This window comes from Jaculus jaculus, chromosome 1 (assembly GCF_020740685.1).
Source record: "Jaculus jaculus isolate mJacJac1 chromosome 1, mJacJac1.mat.Y.cur, whole genome shotgun sequence".
Taxonomy (NCBI): Eukaryota; Metazoa; Chordata; class Mammalia; order Rodentia; family Dipodidae; genus Jaculus; species Jaculus jaculus.
The window spans coordinates 177,066,502-177,089,182 of NC_059102.1; the positions used below are offsets into that span (position 1 = coordinate 177,066,502).

Here is a 22,681-nt window from a genome sequence, read left to right on the forward strand (position 1 = left end):
CATGGGGCTGATGTTGGAGGATAGCACCATGCCAGGACCTGGGTTTCAGGAATAGGTAAGATGTGGCTCACTCCTTGTTTCCCAATATTTGCTCAATTCCTAAATGTGCCCAATAGTGAACTAAGAATTGCTCCCTCATTCCACTGATCTTCATAGCATGCTGTCTCATGACAACAATGTAGATGAAATGGTGAGAAAAAATGCTCTCTGCCCTTAGGAATTTCACACTGAAGCGGGCAAGGGACCACATAAGCAAGTACAACTCAGTGGTTAAGTTCTGTGGTTTCAGGCTGGAGAGATGCCATAGTGGTTAAAGTGCTTTCCTGGGAAGCCTAAAGACCCAGGTTTGATTCCTCAGGACCCATGTAAGCCAGATGCAGAAGGGGGCACATGCATCTGGAGTTTGTTTGCTATGGCTGGAGGTCCTGGGTACCCAATCTCTCTCTCTGTCTCTCTTTTCTCTACAAATAAAAATAAATTTATTTATTTTTAAATAAATTAATTAATTTAAAAAGTTCTGTGGTTCCTAAATGTCTTAAAAGAAGAGGTATCCTTTGCTTAAAGGACCTATGGCATGTTTCTTCTCTCTGAGAGGAACCCATGAAATTGTGCTGGGATTAATTGTGAGTAGGACTTATGATCTCTCCTGAGGTATATATTATTTGCATATTACAGTTTGGATCTTGAGCCTGTGAGAAGTTAAAGAACTTTTTAGATATCATGTAGTTACCAATTAAGAAAAACCTGAACCTGAATCCAGATGTCCCTGCTGCGTCTCTCTTCACAATCAACACCACCTAAGAGGACCACAAACCCAGACGCAGTCACAGTCTGTGATCTTCTCTCTCTCTCCCCTTCAAATTCCCACCTTCTACACTTGTTGACCTGATGCTCATTTTCTAAGGTTTTATTTTAATTTGTGCACAATTCTCCTTTTGACTGGCATGTTCATTTCATCCAAATTTATGCCCCAACCTGTCCATAGTGCTTTCCTCCATGAATGGATTTTTGGCAGAATTTCCAGTGGCCTAAGAATTTATGCCTGTTCTCTATCCTGTCTTTGTTTGTGTAATGTAAATTGTGTTCATGAATTCCCTCTGGCTTGTGGTAGTCTTAATCACTTCACCTATCTGGATGACTAAAAGAAGGAAGCTTTATTATTTATTTATTTTTATTTTTATTATTTATTTGCAAGGGGAGACAGAAAAAGAGAGAGGAGGTTGAGAGAGAGCGAGCAAGCATGCCAGGGCTATTACCAATGTAAATGAACTTCAGATGCATGTGCCACTTTGTACATGTGGCTTTACATGGGGACTGGGGATTCAAAACCCAGGCTGTCAAGATTTGCAAGCAAGCACCTTAAACATTGAGCCACCTCTCCAGCTCCAAGAGGGAAGCTTTGTGATGTGAGTGAAAGTCATCTGGCTCTTAACTTCAGGTATCCTGGAGTCTCAGTGTAGGAGGGCTGTGTGTATGCACAGTTCTTAGATAACTTGGATGAAGTCCAGCATTGACCAGGATAAGTTTGCAAGCCAGTCCATGTGGGTGTTTTCATGAGGTGTTAGGCAGTGGGGTGTTAAGAAAGTGTTAGAGCTTGGGTAGCTACTGTGGAAGGATGTCAGATCTTTGTTGCCATGGGGTGCATAAATTTGGATGAAATGAACCTCCCAGTCAAGAAGAGCTCTATGAATGGATTGAGCTAGAATCATGGAAAATTAAGAGTTATTAGATTGCCCAGTATAGGAGGTGAGAATTTGGAGGGGACACAGAAAGATGGTCAACGACTAAAACTGCCCAGGTTGCAGTCCTCTTAGGTAGTGTTGGATTTGAAGGGAGGTATAACAAGGATATCTCTTCTGAAGATACTAGAAGGCATACCAGAAGTGGAAAACTTTGTTCTGAAAATCAAGGAGAGAAAAGAGGGGCAAGGGAGAAATACAATGGAAGGAAAGATATAGGGGAAAATATGGTTGAAACATTCAAAAACATTCAAAAACCATCTAACTTGGATAGAGTCATACTATGTTGGCTGAACCACAGTGACCACTGAGGGATTTATTGACTGATTTTTCCCTCTGATCTGCTTGCCATAGTCCACCCTCTGTGTACAAAGTGATCTACTCCCTATTTGACAAACATTCTGATGATTCCCCACTGGCTGCTCAAAGTCCCTAACAGTCCTGCATACATTGGTGATAGTCTCTCCCGATAGCCTTATGCTCTGCTCTTTCCCCTCTGTTCCAGCCACACACGATACATTTGCATCTTCTTTTCATTTTCTCCACCTCACCAACTCCCACTGATTTTTCACAATCAGCTCACAAGTGTCTCAGATATGCAAGAGCTTTAACTTAAATTACGGACGTCATGAAAAAAATCATGTATCATATAATTTCAGGTGCCATCATCCAAACGGTTCGCTCTTGGTGGTGACCTCATGGCTAACATAAACAATGTGACTGAGTTCATTTTTCTGGGACTTTCTTCCAGTCGGGAAGCACAGGGAGTTTGCTTCGTGATATTTCTGCTCTTGTACACAGCCATTGTGCTGGGGAATCTCCTCATGGTGGTCACTGTCGCGGCCAGCAGAAGCCTCGGGTCCCCCATGTACTTCTTCCTCAGTAGCCTGTCCTTCGTGGAGATCTGCTACTCCTCTACCACAGCCCCCAAACTCATCTGGGATCTGCTGGCTGAAAAGAAAACCATATCTTCATGGGGCTGCATGACACAGCTATTCTTCATGCACTTCTTTGGTGGCACTGAGATTTTTCTGCTCACCACGATGGCCTACGACCGCTACGTGGCCATCTGCAAGCCGCTGCACTACACTAGCATCATGAACCGGCGGCTGTGTGCTGCTCTCGTGGGAGTAGCATGGGCGGGAGGCTTCGCGCACTCCCTTGCCCAGATCCTTCTCATCTTCCGCTTGCCCTTCTGTGGCCCCAATGTCATCGACCATTACTTCTGTGACTTGCTTCCAGTGCTGAAGCTTGCCTGCTCAGACACCTTCCTCATCGGTCTGCTGATCGTTGCCAACGGAGGGACACTATCTGTGATCAGCTTTGCGGTCCTCTTGGCGTCCTACGTGGTCATCTTGCTCCATCTGAGGACCCGGAGCTCTGAGGGGCGGCGCAAAGCCCTGTCCACCTGTGGATCCCACATCACTGTGGTCGTGCTGTTCTTTGGTCCCTGTGTCTTCATCTATCTGCGGCCGTCTGCCACCCTGCCTGTAGACAAGATGATAGCTGTGTTCTACACAGTGGTGACCCCGCTCCTCAACCCCGTCATCTACTCCCTGAGAAACGCTGACGTGAAGAAAGCTGTGAAGGTGCTTTGGGTCAGGACAATGAAAATAGACGAAAAATAGAGCGAGTATTGGCATTAATATTGGAATAATGGGCTGGAGAGATGGCTTAGCGGTTAAGCGCTTGCCTGTGAAGCCTAAGGACCCCAGTTCGAGGCTCGGTTCCCCAGGTCCCACGTTAGCCAGATGCACAAGGGGGCGCACGCGTCTGGAGTTCGTTTGCAGAGGCTGGAAGCCCTGGCGCGCCCATTCTCTCTCTCCCCCTCTATCTGTCTTTCTCTCTGTGTCTGTCGCTCTCAAATAAATAAATAAATAATTTAAAAAAATATTGGAATAATGCTGGGTACAAACTGAGGGACAGCATGAGGGGCAGAAATTGTTATAGAACTTGTCATAACATTATTCTAGTTTGTGCCCGACTTCAAAAATTTCACTTTACATGACTTCTTGTTATGGAGGTATTGTTACATAGCTTGTTGCTTTAGGCTGTTTGCCTTTTTGCCCCTATATATAATATTTTAGAAAGTATTTATAGTGAAATATTCCACTGTATTCCTTGTTTTAGACTTAGTTTCTAATGATTTTACTGTGATATAGAGCAAAAAGACAGATTGAACCCCTTACCTTATGGATGCATTCTTGATAGAACTCTCATCTTACTAAAGTGTTTATTTTTATTTTAAATTTTATTTATCTCTGAGAGAGAGAGAGAGAGAGAGAAAGGGGGAGAGAGAGGGAGAGAGAGAGAATGAATGGACACACCAGGGCCTCCAGCCACTACAAATGAACTCCAGATGAATGCACCACCTTGTACATCTATCTGGCTTATGTGGATACTGGGGAATTGAATGTAGATCCTTAGGCTTAACTGCTAAGCCACCTCTCCAGCCTGATTATTTATTTTTTATGAGAAATAAATAAGTCATCTCACTATACCTTAACTAGGTACTTAGTAAGTACAAAAGGAAGAAGTAACTGTTAACTACCTCCTATACAACTGATTAAAGTGAACTTCAGAAGGAATGGGAAAAATGATCACATCTGCCTCCTGCATGCTGCAGAAGTGCCCAAAACCATGACATCAGTACTCCTGCTATAACCACACATCCTGAGCCTAGCCATGCAAAAACACAGCAGGAATCCAAATGCAAGGACATTCTGCATCATTATTGCCCTTTATGGTTCAGAAGAAGCGAAAGATTGAATAATGGTTCATTATTAAAGATTGGTAATAGTTGAATCTGAACTAGCTCTCTGTGACAAAATAATGGAATTATGTAAGTGCTACTTTGCTAATTTTGAAAAATTACTGTTTATATCAGAGAATATCTTTAAATTTAGAGATTACTCATTGAAATACTAGTATAAAAAGGTATTATGTGGCAAATTTTAAAATGACTTAGAAAAAGCATTATCTTGATTGTATATATTTGATGTATTTACACCATATATTTTGACAAATATATGTGCAGTAAAATTACTAGTCCAGTGAAGCAAATGGACATACTTCACCTTCCATAATTGCCTTTGTTTTGTGGCAAGACTGCCTAGCGACACAGGAAGTGTTCAACACATAATATAACATTATTAAGTATAATTCTCATGTTGTGATCAGTTCTCTAGACTTTCTCATCCTATAGAGTTACAAGCTTATATTCTTGATGTATTTTCTGTTATTTTTTATGGTATTAGAAAAATTATATACATCTTTTTGTATTTACTTATTGAGTGAATGAATGATAGAGAGGTCACAGAAAATTCTAATATTTAGGGAATTTAGATTAAGGACAAGCAAGCATTTTTTTGTGCTTTTCTACCTTTTTATAAGTCAACTTATTTTATAATAAAAATTAAAATATTGCAAACTAAACAGACATTTACATTTTATGAGGATGGATTTTGTCATGTTTAATTGACTTTGAGTATCAAATTTCAATGTTTATATATTTTTTTATTTTAGAGAGAGAGAGAGAGAGACAGAATTGGTACACCAGGGCCTCAGCCACTGCATTTGGATTCCAGACACTTGTGCCACCTAGTGGGCATCGGTGACCTTACGCTTGTCTCACCTTTGTGCGTCTGGCTTACATAGGATCTGGAGAGTTGAACGTGAGTCCTTAGACTTCACAGGCAAGCACCTTAACCGCTGAGCCATCTCTCCAGCCATCAATGTTTATATTATTTACATTTATATGTAGCAATGTTAATCAGTATTTCTATTAATTTATTACATTGTTCTTGTATTTAGATTTATACAGTTAATTAATTACAAATTTTCTTTGAAAACTTACATGCATCTTGTTTTATTTTGTACAAGGTAACATAAGGCTTAAAAGTAAGTAAATGATATGTATAAAAACACACATTTCAGGGCTGGAGAGATGGCTTAGCGGTTAAGCGCTTGCCTGTGAAGCCTAAGGACCCCGGTTCGAGGCTCGATTCCCCAGGACCCACGTTAGCCAGATGCACAAGGGGGCGCACGCATCTGGAGTTCGTTAGCAGTGGCTGGAAGCCCTGGCACGCCCATTCTCTCTCCCTCTCTCTCTCTCTCTCTCTCTCTCTCTCTCTCTCTCTCTCTCTGTCACACTCAAATAAATAAATAAAAATGAACAAAAAAATTTTAAAAAAACCACACATTTCAGGCTGGGGATATTGCTCGCTGGTTAAAGATGCTTTTTTGCAAAGTCTGATGGTCTGGGTTTGGTTCCCTAGTACCCACATAAGGCCAGATGGACAAAGTGGTGCACATATCTGGAGTTTGCTTGCACTAGCTAGAGGCTCTGTCTCATCCGCTCTCTGTCATTCCTTGAAAATAAATAATAAATAAAAATATTAAAAAAACATGTTTCCAGTCTATTCTTCACCCTTTATTTTTCTTTCCACTTCTTTTAGATCTGTAGATTTCTTTCAGAGTTTTTAAAGTAAGACATGTGTAAATATGTAGGTCCTCACCCCTATGTTTTATATGATTGATGTACACTATATGAACAGTCCTAAAAATGGCTTTGTTAACAGTGTATCTTGGATTTTAAAAAATATATTTTATTTTAATTTTAATATATATATATTTTTTTTATTGACAAGTTCTATGCTTACAAACAAACCATGGTATTTCCTGTCCCTCCCCCACTTTCCCCTTCATAACTCTTCTCTTCATCATAACCCCTCCTCTCTCCATTAGTTTCTTTTTAAATTTGATGTCATCTTCTTTATCTCCTATTATGAGGGTCTTCTGTAGGTATTGCTAGGCACTGCGAGATCTTGAATATCAAGGCCAGTTTCTGTCTGGACAGTTGTATGTAAGGAGTGGTACCCTTCCTATAGCTCTTACATTCTTTCTGCCACCTCTTCTGCAATGTATCCTGAGCCTTGGAGGGTGTGAGATGTTTCATTGCTGGACACTCCTCCAACCCTTCTTCTCAGCACTATGTTGCCTTTGGGTCATCCCAGTGGTTATTGCCATCTGAAAAGAGAAGCTTCTCTAACCAGAAGTGAGATTAGCATTAATATATGAATATGAACATTAAGTGTAGTGATTTCAGAGCAATTTAGTGAGAGTAATAAATGCATTTATCCAGACAAGAGCAGGTTTTATACCCCTAAGGTTCATGAACTCTCCTGCCATAGGATTTTGATTAGGTTTTCAGTACCAGGAATGTATTCCCTCCCATAGAGTGGACCTTCAGTCCAGGTAGAGAGCAGTTGGTTTTCCCCAGAGATGACATGCAGCTATTGCTATCGTTCAGTCATTTGGCCTGTCTGGCCAAACTTGAGGCTTCCAGTGTCCACAGTTCTCCCCACTGATGACTTCTGTCTCCCATAGGACTGCATACAGTGCAGCTTTTTCCAGCTTTCAGTTGGCTGGGCTACAAGGAGAAGGTTTTCTGCTCAGCACCAGCTTGATTTCTCAGTGACTTTGCCAATCAGGCATGTGAAGTCTTCAGCAATGGGGTCTTACCATCTCTTTTTCATGGGAAACCAAGGGCCTTGGCAATAGCCTATAATGTTTTGGGGGCATCAAGGACCTCCCTGGACAACAACTCACTGGAAGGTATCCCATCCCTGACACTGAAAATTTTCTAGTAACAATCTATGGCTTCTTGATGTGCCATTATTCAAGAAAGTAGATTTTCATATGTCTTATTCAGAATATCTTGAATTTTAATTGAACCTCCCCCACCCTTCTTTTAATATTTTATCTTTATTTATTTACTTATTAGAGAGAGAGAGAGAGAGAACATGGGCATGCCAGGGCTTCAAGCCACTGCAAACAAATTCCAGACATGTGTGCTCCTGGTGCATCTGGCTAATGTGGGTCCTGGGGAATCAAACCTGGGTCCTTTGGGTTTGCAGGCAAATGCCTTAACTGCTAAGCCATCCCTCCAGCTCTGGAATTTTTTTATATTAGCATAGGGAGACTTTCTAAGTTTTCTTATAGTCTTATATTCATGGAGTAGATGTATCGTCAATTGGTTCAGTAACCATTAATCTGAATTGTTTTCAAATAATATTGCTGTAGTAACCTTAATTTAAATATGGGCAATTAACCTGTAGTATATACTTCAAGAAATAAAATTGCTGTTACATATTTCAAAGATAGATTTTACATACATTCTGATTTCAGAGCATATAGTAAAGCTATAGTAATTAAAATGATATGGTTTTATCATGACAACAGACATATTGACTGTTGGAATGGGATAGAAAACCCAGAAGCAAATCTATATGTGTATGGTCAATTTAGTTTTAACAACAGTACAAAGGAAACACAATGGGGAAAGTGTATTTTTTTCATTAAATGTTGTTAAAACTGGATATCCACATGCTAAGAAAAATTGAAAATTTATTCTATAGGCCCAAAACACTGGCTGTTTAAACATCACTGTGGGTTGGTCACTTGTTATTTGAGGTTCACAGCATATGAAATTATATCTTTGACACTTAAGTGATTTTCAAGTAGCTCCTTATAAATATATACCTCTTTATTCATCTATATAATACTAGCATCCATTTCATTAATTTGTTTGAAGAATGCCTGAATTTTCATGTAGACTGTCTTTTTTACATATTTTGATTAATTTACAGAGAGAGCAAGTCGGTGAGAGAAGAAGGGAGGATAATATGGGTATACCAGGGCTCTTGCCTCTGCAAACTCCAGACACATGCACCACTTTGTGCATCAGTGTTATGTGGTTCATTGAGAAGTTAGAAAGGTTGTCTCTGATAGAAGTCAATGCTAGATAACTTGACACTAATAATTTAGGGGATTATTACCATAATGTACAGAAAGCTTAACATAACATTTTAACTAATGAGAATGTCTGAGCTTTGAAAATAGGGGCTGAATTTTTGCAGTGCTTAAGGAAGACGTCACATCTGTGCATGTGCTCATAATTCAGGGGACTGACTTGTGTGGTGTGGTTGTCCAGAGCAGAAGCAGATGGTGGTTATATTCTAGATCAGTTTTCCACTGGCCTCCTTCCCTTCCTCCCTTACCCCTCCCCCCCGCGCGGTGATGTGTGAGTGTGTGTTTGTGTGTGTGTGTGTGTGTGTGTGTGTGTGTGTGTGTGTGTGTGTGCATATGGGTGCAGTGTGTCATGGAACACATGTGGAAGTTACTGGACAACTATGGGGTGGGTCCTCACCTTCTACCTGCTAGAGGCTAGGTCTTTTATTGTTCACAGCTATATTCACCACACTAGCTGGCTCATGAGCTTCTGGCAGATTCTCTTTTCTTTCAACCTCCCTTCTTGCTGCAGGTTTGCTGGGTTTACAGTCACTAGTACTAGAGCATCTGGCTCCATGTGGGTTGTGGGGATCCAACTCAGGTACTTAAGCTTGCATGCATAGCAAGTGCTTTATCCATTGAAGCCATCTCACCTCTCCATCCTTCCACTGGCCTCTTTATGGACTGTCAGCCACTGGTCACATGTTGCGGTGGGTAGTCATTTGACTCAACAGGATAACTCATAAGTTTTACAGGTTTGAATCATTTTCCCCACGTTCACGAGTTCAGTTACTTACTGTGTAAAGTGGGAATACAAGTTACTATGGTAGAATGCTACTCTGACTTTGTGAGATTGACTTAGTGAAACTGAAAGACACAGTAAGAGCCAACACCATTGTAAGGCACTCTTGCTTAGGCAAATCGAGTCTTTCTGAAGCCCCTGCACTACGTGCTTAGAATCTGTAGCAAAATACTTAACAATTTTGAGAATTAACAACTGGAAGACTCTTATAAAAAGGCGTTAGGCTGGTTTAGCCATGTTACCAATGCACAGGACAGTTTTTATTCTTTGCTTAGTTCATCTTTAAAGAGCATGAGGTAGACAAGATGACCTTGAAGGACAGTCCATGCCTATTATTCTCTGATTTAGAGACAGTCAAAGCGTATGCATGAGGTGGTCCAGGTGTAGTTGACTAAAGCTTTCCTGAAACACACATATGCCAATTGTCCAGTGAGGTGTGAGGACAGGAGAGGTCACCTACAGCCTTTGGAGGGAAGTCTTAATGGGGACCATGGAAGACTGTAATGTTGGTTTCTCCTCTGTCACTAAGTTGAGAATAGGTTGGGTAGCCTTTGGGGCCATATCAGCAGGGGGCCAATCATGAGGGGGCAAGTAGAAATCTTAGCTTTATAATTGGGTTAATTAGAGAGAAACTCCTTAACATCTGAATGAAGCAACTGGGAAATTGGCGTTTTCTGTTCCTTAAACTCTCTAGAGAGAAGATACTACAAAGTTCAGGGAATTCAACTATCTGGTCCTCACTTTTTCATTCCTCATACTTTAAATGCTTCAAGCTTCTCAGTGTAGCTAACATGTCCTTCAACTTTCCTTTTAGTATAGAATGACTCTGTTATTTCCTGGTAACTTTCTAAGAGAGAGAAAGTCAGTATGTACCAGAGTTGGCACACAGATGTAGCAGAATGGATGACACCTGGTGAGTCCTTGGGGAGGATCAGGTTGGCATTTAGCCTTTTATGGCTGCATCAGGTTTTGAATCACCTATTGAGCTCTTACCATGGGTGGGCAGACACTGTGCTGGGACCTTTCATACACACTGCCACCATTACTGTCATTCCTCTGTTCATATGCATGCAGGGAGCCTTTCTCAGATTTTATCATCAGCTGAGTGGTTGACATTATTTTGTTGAAGTCTCATTTATCTGGATAAATGAGCAAGAAAGTTACCTTACAGCTTAGCTAAGAACATTTCAGTCATTTTCATCAGAGCTCCTGGCAACATGGCTAATTGATGATGCTAATTTTATGAAATTATTACTGAGTTATATATTTTTTCAGGAATATTCTTTGGAGACATTCAAGGGACCTGGCCAAGACATTCCTTGGTCTGACCTCCAGGGGAAATAAAGGTATCAACTTCATCTAAGCTTGAATGAAGATTTGCCTATGCAGAAACTCAAATTTTGGGGCCAGGGTTGTGGCTGAGTGGCAGAGTGCTCACTTAGTGCGCATAAGGCTCTCGATTTGATCCCCAATGCTGCAGAAAGCAAGAGGCAATAAAAACCAAAATTTTCTGAGGGGCAATCTTGAACCAAGATTTCCAAGTTTTAGAGCAATAAATACTAACACATATTATATTTCCTTAGTTACTTTGTCTTTAGGTTTTTCAAGTGAAATAAAACTCCATTTTCATAGTTTTCATTGACTTGTATAAGAAAATCTGGAGGATAAGGTTAAGCATCAAGACAACTAACTATATTCCAGGTAAGTTCATTAAACCTCTTTTGAAGTATGCTTGAAACTATTTTCAAAATGGAGAGTTTGTTTTTGAAATTATGCACCTTTTTTTTTTTTTAATCTGAGGAGCACTTCAGTGTGGCTTTGGCTTCAGAAAGGACCTATGTGGCACAGAGGGATGATTCAGGGGTCACACTCAGCTCCTGTTAGCCCCTGCTGTGTCCCCAGAGCTGTGCAGGGTGTGACAGAGGACATGAGGACCCCCCAGCATGCTTGAAGAGTTTCTATCTTCTTTTAAAAGTGTTTTCATTTTATTTATTTATTTATGAGAGAGGCACATAGAGAGGGAGAAGGAGAAGAAGAGGGAGAGGGAGAGAGAGAATGGGCACGCCAGGGCTCCAGCCACTGTAAACAAACTCCAGATACATGCGCCCCTTTGTGCATCTGGCTTACTGGGTCCTGGAGAGTTGAACCAGGATCCTTTGGCTTTGCAGGCAAAAGCCTTAACTGCTAAACTTCCTCTCCAGCTTGCTTGCTTGCTTTTTCTCTATCTCTTTTTCTTTCTTTCCTTCCTTCCTTACTTCTTTCTTTCTTTTTGTCCTCTCTTCTTCCTTCCTTCCTTTCTTTTTTTTTTCTCTCTCTCTCTCTTTCTTAAGACAGGATATCATGTATCCTAGATGTGTAGCTGAGGATGACTTTGAACTTCTGTTTCTTTGGTCTCCAGCTCTTGAGTACTGGGATTATAGGCAAGCACTACCATGCCCAGTAGTATGTGGTGCAAGGAATTAAACCTAGGGCCCTGTGCATAGTAGACAGGCACTCTATCAACTGAGGTCCATCTGCAGCACCAGTGTCAGCTTATGTGAAGCTCTGTGTTCATCCCTGTCTTAAGTTTTGTTAATCAAAAATCTCTGAAATGTCCAGCTAGTTTGCTGTCTGATAAGAATGCATCATTATCTTCCAGAGTCTCTTACTTTACTTCAGCAGTTAAAAAGTCAGAATTAAAGTTATTTTAGACCCTTATAAACAAAATTTTAATATTGTTGTCAATGGCTTACTGGTCTGATGGCACCTTTATGAAATGATTTCTCAAATATTTGATTACTATTTAGAGTATAAATAATTATTATTTTATAATTTCTGTTCCATCCCAAATCTATTAAATTGTTATTAATAAAACTTGATGTTTACATTTCATAGACATCTTGTTCTGTTAAACTTCAACAGTCTTGGATTTAAAAGCAAAAAACCCATATATATATTTATATATTTATTTATTTATTTATTTATTTATATATATTTAAAGATTTTATTTTTATTTATTTATTTGAGACAGAGATATCTATAGAGAGAGTAATAATGGGCATGTCAAGGCCTCTAGGCACTGCAAAAAATTCCAGATGCATGTGCATATGGCTTACATGGGACCCGGAGAATCGAACCTTGGTTCTCAGGCTTCACAGGCATGTGCCTTAACCACTAAGCCATCTTCCCAGCCCAAAAGCAATATATATATATATATATTTATATTTATATTTATATTTATATATATATATACATATATATATAAATATATATATATATATATATATATATATATATTTGACAGAGAGAGAGAGGGACAGAGAGAAAGAGGCAGGCAGAAAGAGTGAGTATGGATGTGTTAGGGCCTTCTGCCATTGCTAACGAACTCCAGACACATGTGTTACTTTGTGCATCTGGCTTTCTGTGGGTACTGGGAAATTGAATCCAGGCCATTTTTAATATGAAGACTTTAAAGCTCCCTAAAAATTCTCATAGACAACCAGTCTTATAGATTTTGGGACCAAAATCATAAGCAGCAATAGACAAAGAGTATTTGCTCTTGAGGTAAATTTTACAAAAATCATCCATTTAGGAATAAGATCATTTTTCTTACAAACATGCAATATGTTCACCTAAGATTCCTGCTTCCTCCTTAACTATCTTGCGTGTGGAACACCAGCATACCAGGTATGTATACTGATTACCATGGTGAAGGTACATAGACGTAGGGAAAGAGCATGATGACAGCATAGTCTTATGGATATTTTATAAAGTAGGAAATTAAGGCTCAGAGAGAATTAGTTCTTTTTTCAAGGCCACACAGCATTTATTTGAACTGCAGTCTGTATTTTGAATTTGTAATGATTATGCTACTTCTGCAGAGTATTTTAACATGGTTGAATAAAGGGGCATCATTTCATTCTTGCCTTACCACACAATGTGGAATGAATGCTCTACACTGACTGCTACAGTGTCTCAACCTCAATTGCTCAGCAACCTGGGAAACTAGTCAGGAGTCAGAAGTTAAAAGTAGAAGGGAAAGGGCATTCTCAAAGAATCAACCACTGTCCTTGCAAGTGGGCACGGAGAAGTGGCAATATGTAAGGTGATAATAAGTCAGACAGCAATTCAATTATTAATTAACTTGAAATAAATATGCATAACAGAATTTACATTTAAGCCAGTTTTAGGTGTAAAGTTCAATGGTATTAAAGTAACTCACTTTGGGGGCTCAGGAGATGGCTCAGTTGGCAAAGTGCTTGCCTTGTAAACATGATGACCTGAATTTGACCCCAAGTAACTAGACAAATGCAGGGCATGGTGGTATGCACATGTAATCCCAATGCTGGGGTAGCAAAAACAAGAGGATCCCTGGGACTTGCTGGTCAGCTCATTTTGCCTCACCAGTGAGCACCAGGCTGATGAGAGATTCCATCTCCAAAAGAGGTGGGTGGATTATAATACCTGAGATTGCCTTCTGGCTTCTACGCATGTGCACACATACGCATGTGTACCTGCACACACGTGCGCCTCGTGCAGTACGCACACAGACCTGCAAGAGTACACCCACACTGCTGTACAGCTGCTAACCCTTATCCACAAACCCTTTCATTGCTCTAAACCGACACTCTGGTTAAATTAACTTCACCTTCTCTCCACCCCAGCCCCCAGCGCCCAGCAAGCACGCACCTACCTTCCTTCCTTCCTTCCTTCCTTCCTTCCTTCCTTCCTTCCTTCCTTCCTTCCTTCCTTCTTTTTCTTTCTTTTTTCTTTGTGCATGTCTACTCGAGATACCTCATGTAAATAGATGGGCTCATGCAATATTTTTCTTTTCATGACTGGGTTAGCATACCCCTTAGCACATTCAGTCCCATTGCACAACACAGCAACTGTTGCCAGGGTTGCTGGAGGTGCCTCAGTGAGACCTCGGGGACAGGGCCTATTCACAGAAGCAAAGGTGGTGCCAGGTCTTCAATCTGCTGCAAGAGCACCTTGTGGAATCCTTGTCACCCATGGCATGCGCATAAAGTATACTCACACTTAATAAAATACTCTAACAATGCACTCTAATACTCCAACAGTATGCCTTAAACATGAGTGAGCTCAGGACCCTGGTTGGTTTTTCCAGCTGCAGAATAACTGGACTTGAGAAGGACTATCATTCTCTGTAAAATATTTGCTTCCTATTCTAACGTGCGGCAACCCTACTCTGAGAGAGCTGCGCGTCCTCACTGCAGCTCACTCTCGGTGCCTGGGGCAGGCGGTGCGCGTCGACCCTCTGGAGAACACAGGCCTCCATCCTCTAGGAGCCAGGCAACCTGGGGCTCGAGAGCGACCGTCCCTAGGTCTCCGTTTTCTGACGTGCAAGGTGTTCCCTCTTTTTCGTTGTGCGGATAAAGCCGGTCAATATCTGTGCATGGGCCTCAGTGCAGGTCGTGCTCTGAGCAGAACCGCAGGCAGTCGATGATTTCTGCTTCGCCCACTCATCCCGCAGCCCCTGCCGCAGGAAACGCGAGAGCGCGGACGGACGGCGGGGAGCGTGACGCCGAGTCTCAGAGGCGGTCCGAGTTCTGAGATTTTAGGCTGTAAGCCTCTGCGTCTTCAGACATGGCCGCTGCAAGCAACGTGACCGAAATCATTTTCTTGGGGTTTTCCCAGCGCCAGAATTTGCAGAAGGTCGTTTTGGTGACGTTCCTCCTCATGTACACGGCCATTGTCCTGGGCAATGGGCTCATGGTGGCGACTGTCCTGGCCAGCAAAGGGCTCTCCTCGCCCATGTATTTCTTTCTCGGCTACCTGTCCTTGGTGGAGATGTGCTACTGCTCCGTCACAGCCCCCAAGCTCATCTTCGACTCCTGGCGCAAGAGGAAAGTCATTTCCCTCCACGGCTGTATCACGCAGATATTTTTTCTGCATTTCTTTGGCGGCACCGAGATCTTTCTTCTGACGGCGATGGCCTATGACCGCTACGTGGCCATCTGCAGGCCCTTGCGCTACACCGCCATCATGAGCCCTCGGGTGTGTGGCCTCCTGGTGGGGGCAGCTTGGGGAGGGGGTTTGCTCCATTCTGCTGGACAGGCCTTCCTAATGTTCCAGCTGCCCTTCTGTGGGCCCAACACCATTGACCACTACTTCTGTGATGTCCACCCGGTGCTGAAGCTGGCCTGCTCCGACACCTTCCTGGTCAGCCTGCTCGTCATCGCCAACGGCGGCTCCATCTCAGTGGTCAGCTTCGCAGGGCTGCTGGCTTCCTATGCGCTCATCCTGCACTCCCTGCGGACCCACGCGGCCGGGGCACGGCGCAGGGCGCTGTCCACCTGCGCCTCTCACCTGGCCGTGGTGGCTTTGTTCTTCATCCCCTGCTCCTTTGTCTACATGAGGCCCTGCGTCACCCTCCCCGCAGACAAGGTTGTGGCTGTGTTTTATACTGTGGTCACGCCTCTCTTAAACCCCTTTATTTACTCCTTCAGAAACACTGAGGTGAAAAACGCCATGAAGAGACTCATGGGGAGGAAGGGGACTTGGGAAGAGAATGACAGATAATCTAGGCAAAATAGGGGAAGTGGGCCGGGGAGACTGGAGACCTCAGCGCTCACTCTGCCTCTTCTTTACCTGAGAGTGGCCTCGGGGCCAGTCACCTTCTTTATGGGAATTTCGGTTTCTTCATCTTTCCGATACTAGAAAAGAGTGAGGGGACACCTAGGATGGAGTAAGAATGTTATTCTAGATCCTGAGGCAGATTAGCAGGTCTAGAGAGAAGGAACTTCGCCAGAACCCCAGGTCACCTTGAGAAGCGTGAGGAGGGAGGAGGGGGCGGAGTGGGAGCTGTTTTAGGGGATGGTGTGTGTGTGTGGAAGGCAAAGACCAGCTATTTTTAATATACTTTAAAATATTTTATCTATTTGAGAGAGAGGTTGAGAGAGAGAGAGAAAGAGAGGGAGAGAGAATGGGCATGCCAGGGCCTCTAGCTTCTGCAAATGAACTCCAGATGCATGTGTCACTTTGTGCAGCTAGCTTAACATGGGTACTAGGGAGTCAAACCCGGGTCCTTAGGCTTTGCAGACAAGTGCCTTAAACACTAAGAAATCTATCCAGCCATTTAAAAATATATTTAAAAATATTTTATTGTTTATTGATTTGAGAGGGAGAAAGAGGGAGGTAGAGAGAATGAGAGAGACTGACTCTTGTGTTTCAGTCTACCTTGGATAAGGCGGGTCTATACTGTTTATAAGTGTATATCCCAAGCTAGCTGGTCTGTAAGCTTCCGGGGATTCTCCTGTCTCTGCCTTCCATCTTGCTCTAGAAAATTTGGAATTACAGATAATCAATCACATCACCTCTTTCTTCTCCCTCTAGTGGATTGGGACTGCAGACATGGATGTTTAATTGTCTGTGCTCAGTTACACTGTGTTAACACTTGCTCTTTCTAAATATCTCCTTGTGTCTTCCACCTATCAGATTTTCTTCATCTGTACTTGGAAATATCCTAACCGCTCTCCAGGGCCCATCTGAATGCTCTTACTTTTAGGGACTGACCAGGATTTTCCTGTCTGGATATGTCCTCTTCCTTTTCCAAACCCACATGGCACTGAGTGAGAATCCGTTACTACTTCTATGATAGCGTTTACTTCTGCCCATTGGAGCAGGACTCATGATACATGGCTCAAATATCATACACCTCAGCATCTTACTCTGAATAAATGTTCCCCTCCTCAGCAGGCTTTCAGTTACTTGAAAGCCATGAATCCTGACTTCTGCCTAGCTTATGTTTCATAGTAAAATATGGTATGCATTTGGAATATATGTGAAGAATAAAGAAGTGGATAAATACTGGTTATCTATAAATATCTATACATAGGTACCTCAACTTGTTCAAGCACAAACTCATGGCCTTTTCCGGTTCTTCTGTCACCCCTCTATATAAATTGATAGAAGCCCCAACCTGTACAGTGTTTATCTAAAACTCTTGTTGAATAGTGACTCCTCTTTCTCTTGTATTTCACATGTGCTCATTGGTTCCTGTTCCTATCACAGGTGTGATTTAATCCTCAAAATGTAGGCAAACCAGAAGGGTCCCTGTACAGTGGGTGTTGACTCTATTCAGAGAAAATGCTAGAACCTTCAGCATGGTACAAAGGGTCTTACACGATCTGACCCTCACTGCTTCTTCAGCCTTGTGTTTTGCCATTCCTACCCGTGTTCACTCCTTCCCAGCCAACCACCCTGTCCTCCCCAGGAATTAGTAAACACACATGCATGCTGCCACCTTGGATCTTTGTTTTTTCTTTCTTCCTAGAATATTCTTCTTCTAGATTGCTATTGGCTAAGTCCTCCACCTTCCTAAACTCTTTGTGCAAATGGCACTTTGTCAGAGACTATTTGCCTGCCTGCTTGAAACTGCAGCCTCCCAGCCCCCCACTCTCCTGCTGCTCTTTTCACAGCACATAGGTCCTGTGGTTGTCTGGCCTTATGTGTACTTCCTCATCTGCCTCCTCAGTGAGGTCGGAGCCCCCGAGGCAGCATTCACTGCTTTGCTCTCTGATGTGTCCCGCATGTCTAGAACATTTCCTGGTGCATTGGAGGTGCTCAGTTCATATTTTGTTAGACCAATGCATAAATAAATACTAGTTATATAAGATAAAAATGACAGCAATTTATACATATATGGAGCTTTACAAGTGAAGATACAGTCTCAACTCATTGTATGTATTTGTTCAAGTTAATGCAACCACCTTGGAAATGTAGTATTTATTTTCTCATATTTCATAGGGTCCAAATTCACTAATATGGTTACATATTATCAGAAATACTACTCATAATTATAACTTTATACCACATCCCCAACATACTATCTGGAAAACATTTTGATATTTAAAAACTGAAAGGCTCCATTTAAGTCTGCAACATGTGTAGTATTCTAGCACAAGACAGAACAGAATAAATAATATAACCATATTAAACAAATGAATAAACAAATATCACAGAATCTAAGCAGCTATGAATTCAACACATTCACTGGCTCCAAAGTTTATAGCACCATAACAAATTCTTTCCCCAACACAACTATTATAAGGATGAAAATGAGTGGGGTAAATGGTTTGACCAGATGTCTACATTCACCCACAGGATATAGAGAAGAGAAGCCCTGGAAATAGCTAGCAAGTTCTAGTGAAGGAGAATGTGCCACTGAAATTAATATAATCATGTACACATGCCAAAGTGACTTTGATAAATGTTCTAGCCATTAATAAGGAAATGAAACACATGAGAAAATGAAAATAGGCACAATTTAATTAGTAATCAGGCAATAATATATCCCCAAATACCCTCGTAATGGGAGTAAGGATTTCAGTGTATGAATTCTGAGGCATGGCTCTCCAAGCACTCAGCATACATCCCATATGTGCTGTCTTTTGTGTCAATTGCCCGTCAGATCTTTTGCCCATTACTCAATTGAGTTATTTGACTTCAAAAAGTAGATTAACCTCTGGCTTGGATTTCCATCTTATTCTGTATTAAATTCTCATTTTTAATATGGTTAGCAGTTTTAAATTTATCATCATTTTAGTGTTTTCTTATTTTCTTAAGCTAAGATTAGGAAAATATTAACTATTATTTTATTCCAAAAATTGTAAGTTGAGCCTTTTTGTTTCTTATTCTGCTTAATGTTAGCTTCTGGCAATGACATGAGGAAAGTCTTAAATTTAATTCCTTCCTAATGTATGCAGAACCAAATGTTCCACCATTACCCACTGAATAGCCTTTCTTTCCAATATTAGTCTGCACTGTCACTTCTGTCATAGGTGACATTTGTGTAGTTGTGTGAGTTAGTTTTGAGGTCAACTCTACAGCCTTAAATGCTATATTTCTATAATAGGTTGGTATTTGGCAGAACAAAGTTTTCTCTAATATGTTCTTTTTCTTTTCTTGGTATTTTGTGGTAGGCTCTCACTGTAGCCCTAGGCTGGCCTGGATTTCACTATGTAGCCTCAGGCTAGCCTCAAACTCATAGAAATCCTCCTAGCACTGACTTCTAAATACTGGGATGGTTCAATATATGCAAATATATAAATGTAATACATCATATAAATGGATTGAAGGACAAAACTCACATGATCATCTCATTAGATGCAGAGAAAGCATTTGACAAAATCCAACGTTCCTTCATGATTAAAGTCCTACAGAGACTGGGAATAGAAGGAACATATCTCAATATAATAAAGGCTATTTATGACAAGCCTGCAGCCAACATATTGCTTAATGGGGAAAAACTGGAAGCTTTTCAACTAAAATCAGGACAAGACAAGGGTGTCCACTGTCCCCACTTCTATTTAATATAGTTCTGGAAGTCTTAGCTGTAGCAATGAGACAGAAGACACACATAAAAGGGATACAAATTGGAAAGGAAGAGATCACGTTATTATTATTTGCGACATGATTCTATATATAAAGGACCCGAAAGAGTCTACTAGAAAACTGTTAGAGCTGATAAAAACCTACAGCCATGTAGTAGGATACAAAATAAATACACAGACATCAGTAGCCTTCATATATGCTAACAAAAAAACACATAGAGGATGAAATCAGAGAATCACTCCATTCACAATTGCATCAAAGAAAACAAAATACTTTGGAATAAACCTAACCAAGGAAGTAAAGTATTTCTACAATGAAAACTGTAAAACACTCAAGCGAGAAATTGCAGAAGACACTAGGAAGTGGAAAAACATCCCTTGTTCCTGGATTGGAAGAATCAATATTATGAAAATGGCAATCTTACCAAAAGCAATCTACACATTTAATGCAATACCTATCAAAATTCCAAACGCATTCTTCATGGAAATAGAAAAAACAATCCAAAAATTCATTTGGAATCACAAAAAACCTCAAATATCTAAAATAATACTGAGCAACAAAAATTAGGCTGGTGCTATCACTATACCTGATTTTAACCTATAGAACAGAGCCATAGTAACAAAAACAGTGTGATACTGGCACAAAAGCAGGCATGTAGATCAATGGAACAGAATAGAGGACCCAGATGTAAATCCAGGTAGCTATAGCCGCCTGATATTCGATAAAAATGCCAAAAATGGGCTGGAGAGGTGGCTTAGCGGTTAAGCGCTTGCCTGTGAAGCCTAAGGACCCCGGTTCGAGGCTCTGTTCCCCAGGTCCCACATTAGCCAGTTGCACAAGGGGGCGCACACGTCTGGAGTTCGTTTGCAGAGGCTGGAAGCCCTGGCGCGCCCATTCTCTCTCTCTCCCTCTATCTGTCTTTCTCTCTATGTCTGTCGCTCTCAAAATAAATAAATAAATAAAATTTTTTTAAAAATGCCAAAAATACTCATTGGAGAAAAGACAGCCTCTTCAGCAAATGGTGTTGGGAAAACTGGATATGTATCTATAGAAGGATGAAAATAGATCCTTATCTTTCTCCATACACAAGAATTAAGTCCAAATGGATTAAAGACCTTATCATCAGACCTGAAACTCTGAAACTGCTAAAGGAAAAAGTAGGGGAAACCCTTCAACATATTGGTCTTGACAAAGGCTTTCTGAATACAACCCCAATTGCTCAGGCAATAAAACAACAGATTAATCACTGAGACCTCATGAAATTACAAAGATTTTGCACTACAAAGGACACTGTGAATAAAGCAAAGAGGCAACCTACAGAATGGGAAAAAATCTTCGCCATCTATATATCTGATAGAAGATTAATATCTAGGATATACAAAGAACTTAAAAAGTTAACTAATAAGGAATCAAACAAGCCAATCAAAAAATGGGCTATGGAGCTAAATAGAGAGTTCTCAAAGGAAGAAATATGAATGGCATATAAGCATCTAAAAAATGTTCTACGTCACTAGTCATCAGGGAAATGCAGATTAAAACTACATTGAGATTCCATCTTACTCCTATCAAATTGGCTACCATCATGAAAACAAATGATCATAAATGTTGGCAGGGATGTGGAAAAAGAGGAACCCTTCTACACTGTTGGTGGGAATGCAATCTGATCCAGCCATTGTGGAAATCAGTGTGGAGGTTCCGAAAACAGCTAAAGATTGATCTACATATGACCGAGCTGTAGCACTCCTAGGCATATATCCTAAGGACTCATCTCATTTCCTTAGAAGTACATGCTGAACCATGTTTACTGCTGCTCAATTTATAATATCTGGGAAATGAAACCAGCCTAGATGTCCCTCAACTGATGAGTGGACAATGAAGATATGGCACATTTATACAATGGAGTTCTACTCAGTGGTAAAGAAAAATGAAGTTACAAAATTTGCAGATAAATGGATGGATCTGGAAAGGATTATACTAAGTGAGGTAACCCAGGCCCAGAAAGCCAAGTGCCACATGTTCTCCTTCATATGTGGATCCTAGCTACAAATGATTGGGCTTCTGCGTGAGAAGGAAAACACTCAGTAGCAGAGGCCAGTAAGTTAAAAAGGAGATATAAAGGGAAGAGAAAGGAAGGGAGGAGGGTACTTAATAGATAGGTTGGTATTGTATATATGTAAGTACAATGATTGAGATGGGGAGGGGATATGATGGAGGATAGAATTTCAAAGAGGAAAGTGGAGGGGGGCTAGGGAGGGTATTACCATGGGATATTTTTTTATAATCATGGAAAATGTTAATAAAAATTTGAGAAAAAAAAAGAAACAAAAAAATAAATAAATACTGGGATTAAAGGCATGAGCCACCACAGCTGGCTCTAACCCTTTCTTTTTAAGAAATATCTTTTTCATTCTGATTCCTATCATCTTTTAGACAATTTTAAAATAAAAAAATGTCAAATTGCATACAATAACCAATTTGGATTTTGCTTGGATTTACATACACTTCTAGGTAATAACTGACATTTCTGAGAGCGATTCATTCATTATAGGCATAACTCTGACATTATATGTGACTGGACATTAAGATTTGTTTTAAAAATTTAAAGTCATATATTTCTGGGGAAGAGTTTTATTAAAGACATGTTTCTGGGGTAACTGGGAAGAGAGTAAGTCGGAGACTGGGAGAAATCTAGCCTAGGATGCAATTTTACGTAACGTCCAGAAGAGTCACTTCAGCCTGATTGCTCAGGGAAACTATGGAGTATAAATTGTATACTTGAGGTTAAGGCTACTAGCTAAGGGCTTTCTGGGGGCTGGATTGAGATAAAAAAGTCTGGGGCTATTCTGTCTGCCATAGGAAAAATGGACCCAAGAAGTCCAAAGGGAGCAGGAATTGGCTGTTGGAGATGGAAACACACAATGTACATGGATAAAAACATCAGGAATCAATAGAAAGACTGTTGGCAGGGGTATGGCCAGACCTTGACACTGTATCCCTTGCTTTCCTTTCTGGA

The 22,681-nt window shown here is 41.0% G+C and overlaps 2 protein-coding genes across 2 annotated transcripts; both read left to right on the forward strand.

The window, feature by feature from the left end:
- The first annotated feature begins 2,437 nt into the window (after positions 1-2,437).
- LOC123463615 (olfactory receptor 4X2-like) lies at positions 2,438-3,367 on the forward strand. Its single transcript, XM_045159873.1, has one exon. It carries the CDS (start codon positions 2,438-2,440, stop codon positions 3,365-3,367), a length of 930 nt encoding a protein of 309 aa, XP_045015808.1.
- Positions 3,368-14,919: 11,552 nt separating this feature from the next.
- LOC123457731 (olfactory receptor 4X1-like) lies at positions 14,920-15,855 on the forward strand. The gene has a single exon (XM_045142105.1). It carries the CDS (start codon positions 14,920-14,922, stop codon positions 15,853-15,855), a length of 936 nt encoding a protein of 311 aa, XP_044998040.1.
- The last annotated feature ends 6,826 nt before the right edge of the window (positions 15,856-22,681 follow it).

Excerpts from the sequence above, each read along its gene's own strand:
- LOC123463615 (XM_045159873.1), top strand. The coding sequence starts at position 2,438 with ATGGCTAACATAAACAATGTGACTGAGTTCATTTTTCTGGGACTTTCT.
- LOC123457731 (XM_045142105.1), top strand. The coding sequence starts at position 14,920 with ATGGCCGCTGCAAGCAACGTGACCGAAATCATTTTCTTGGGGTTTTCC.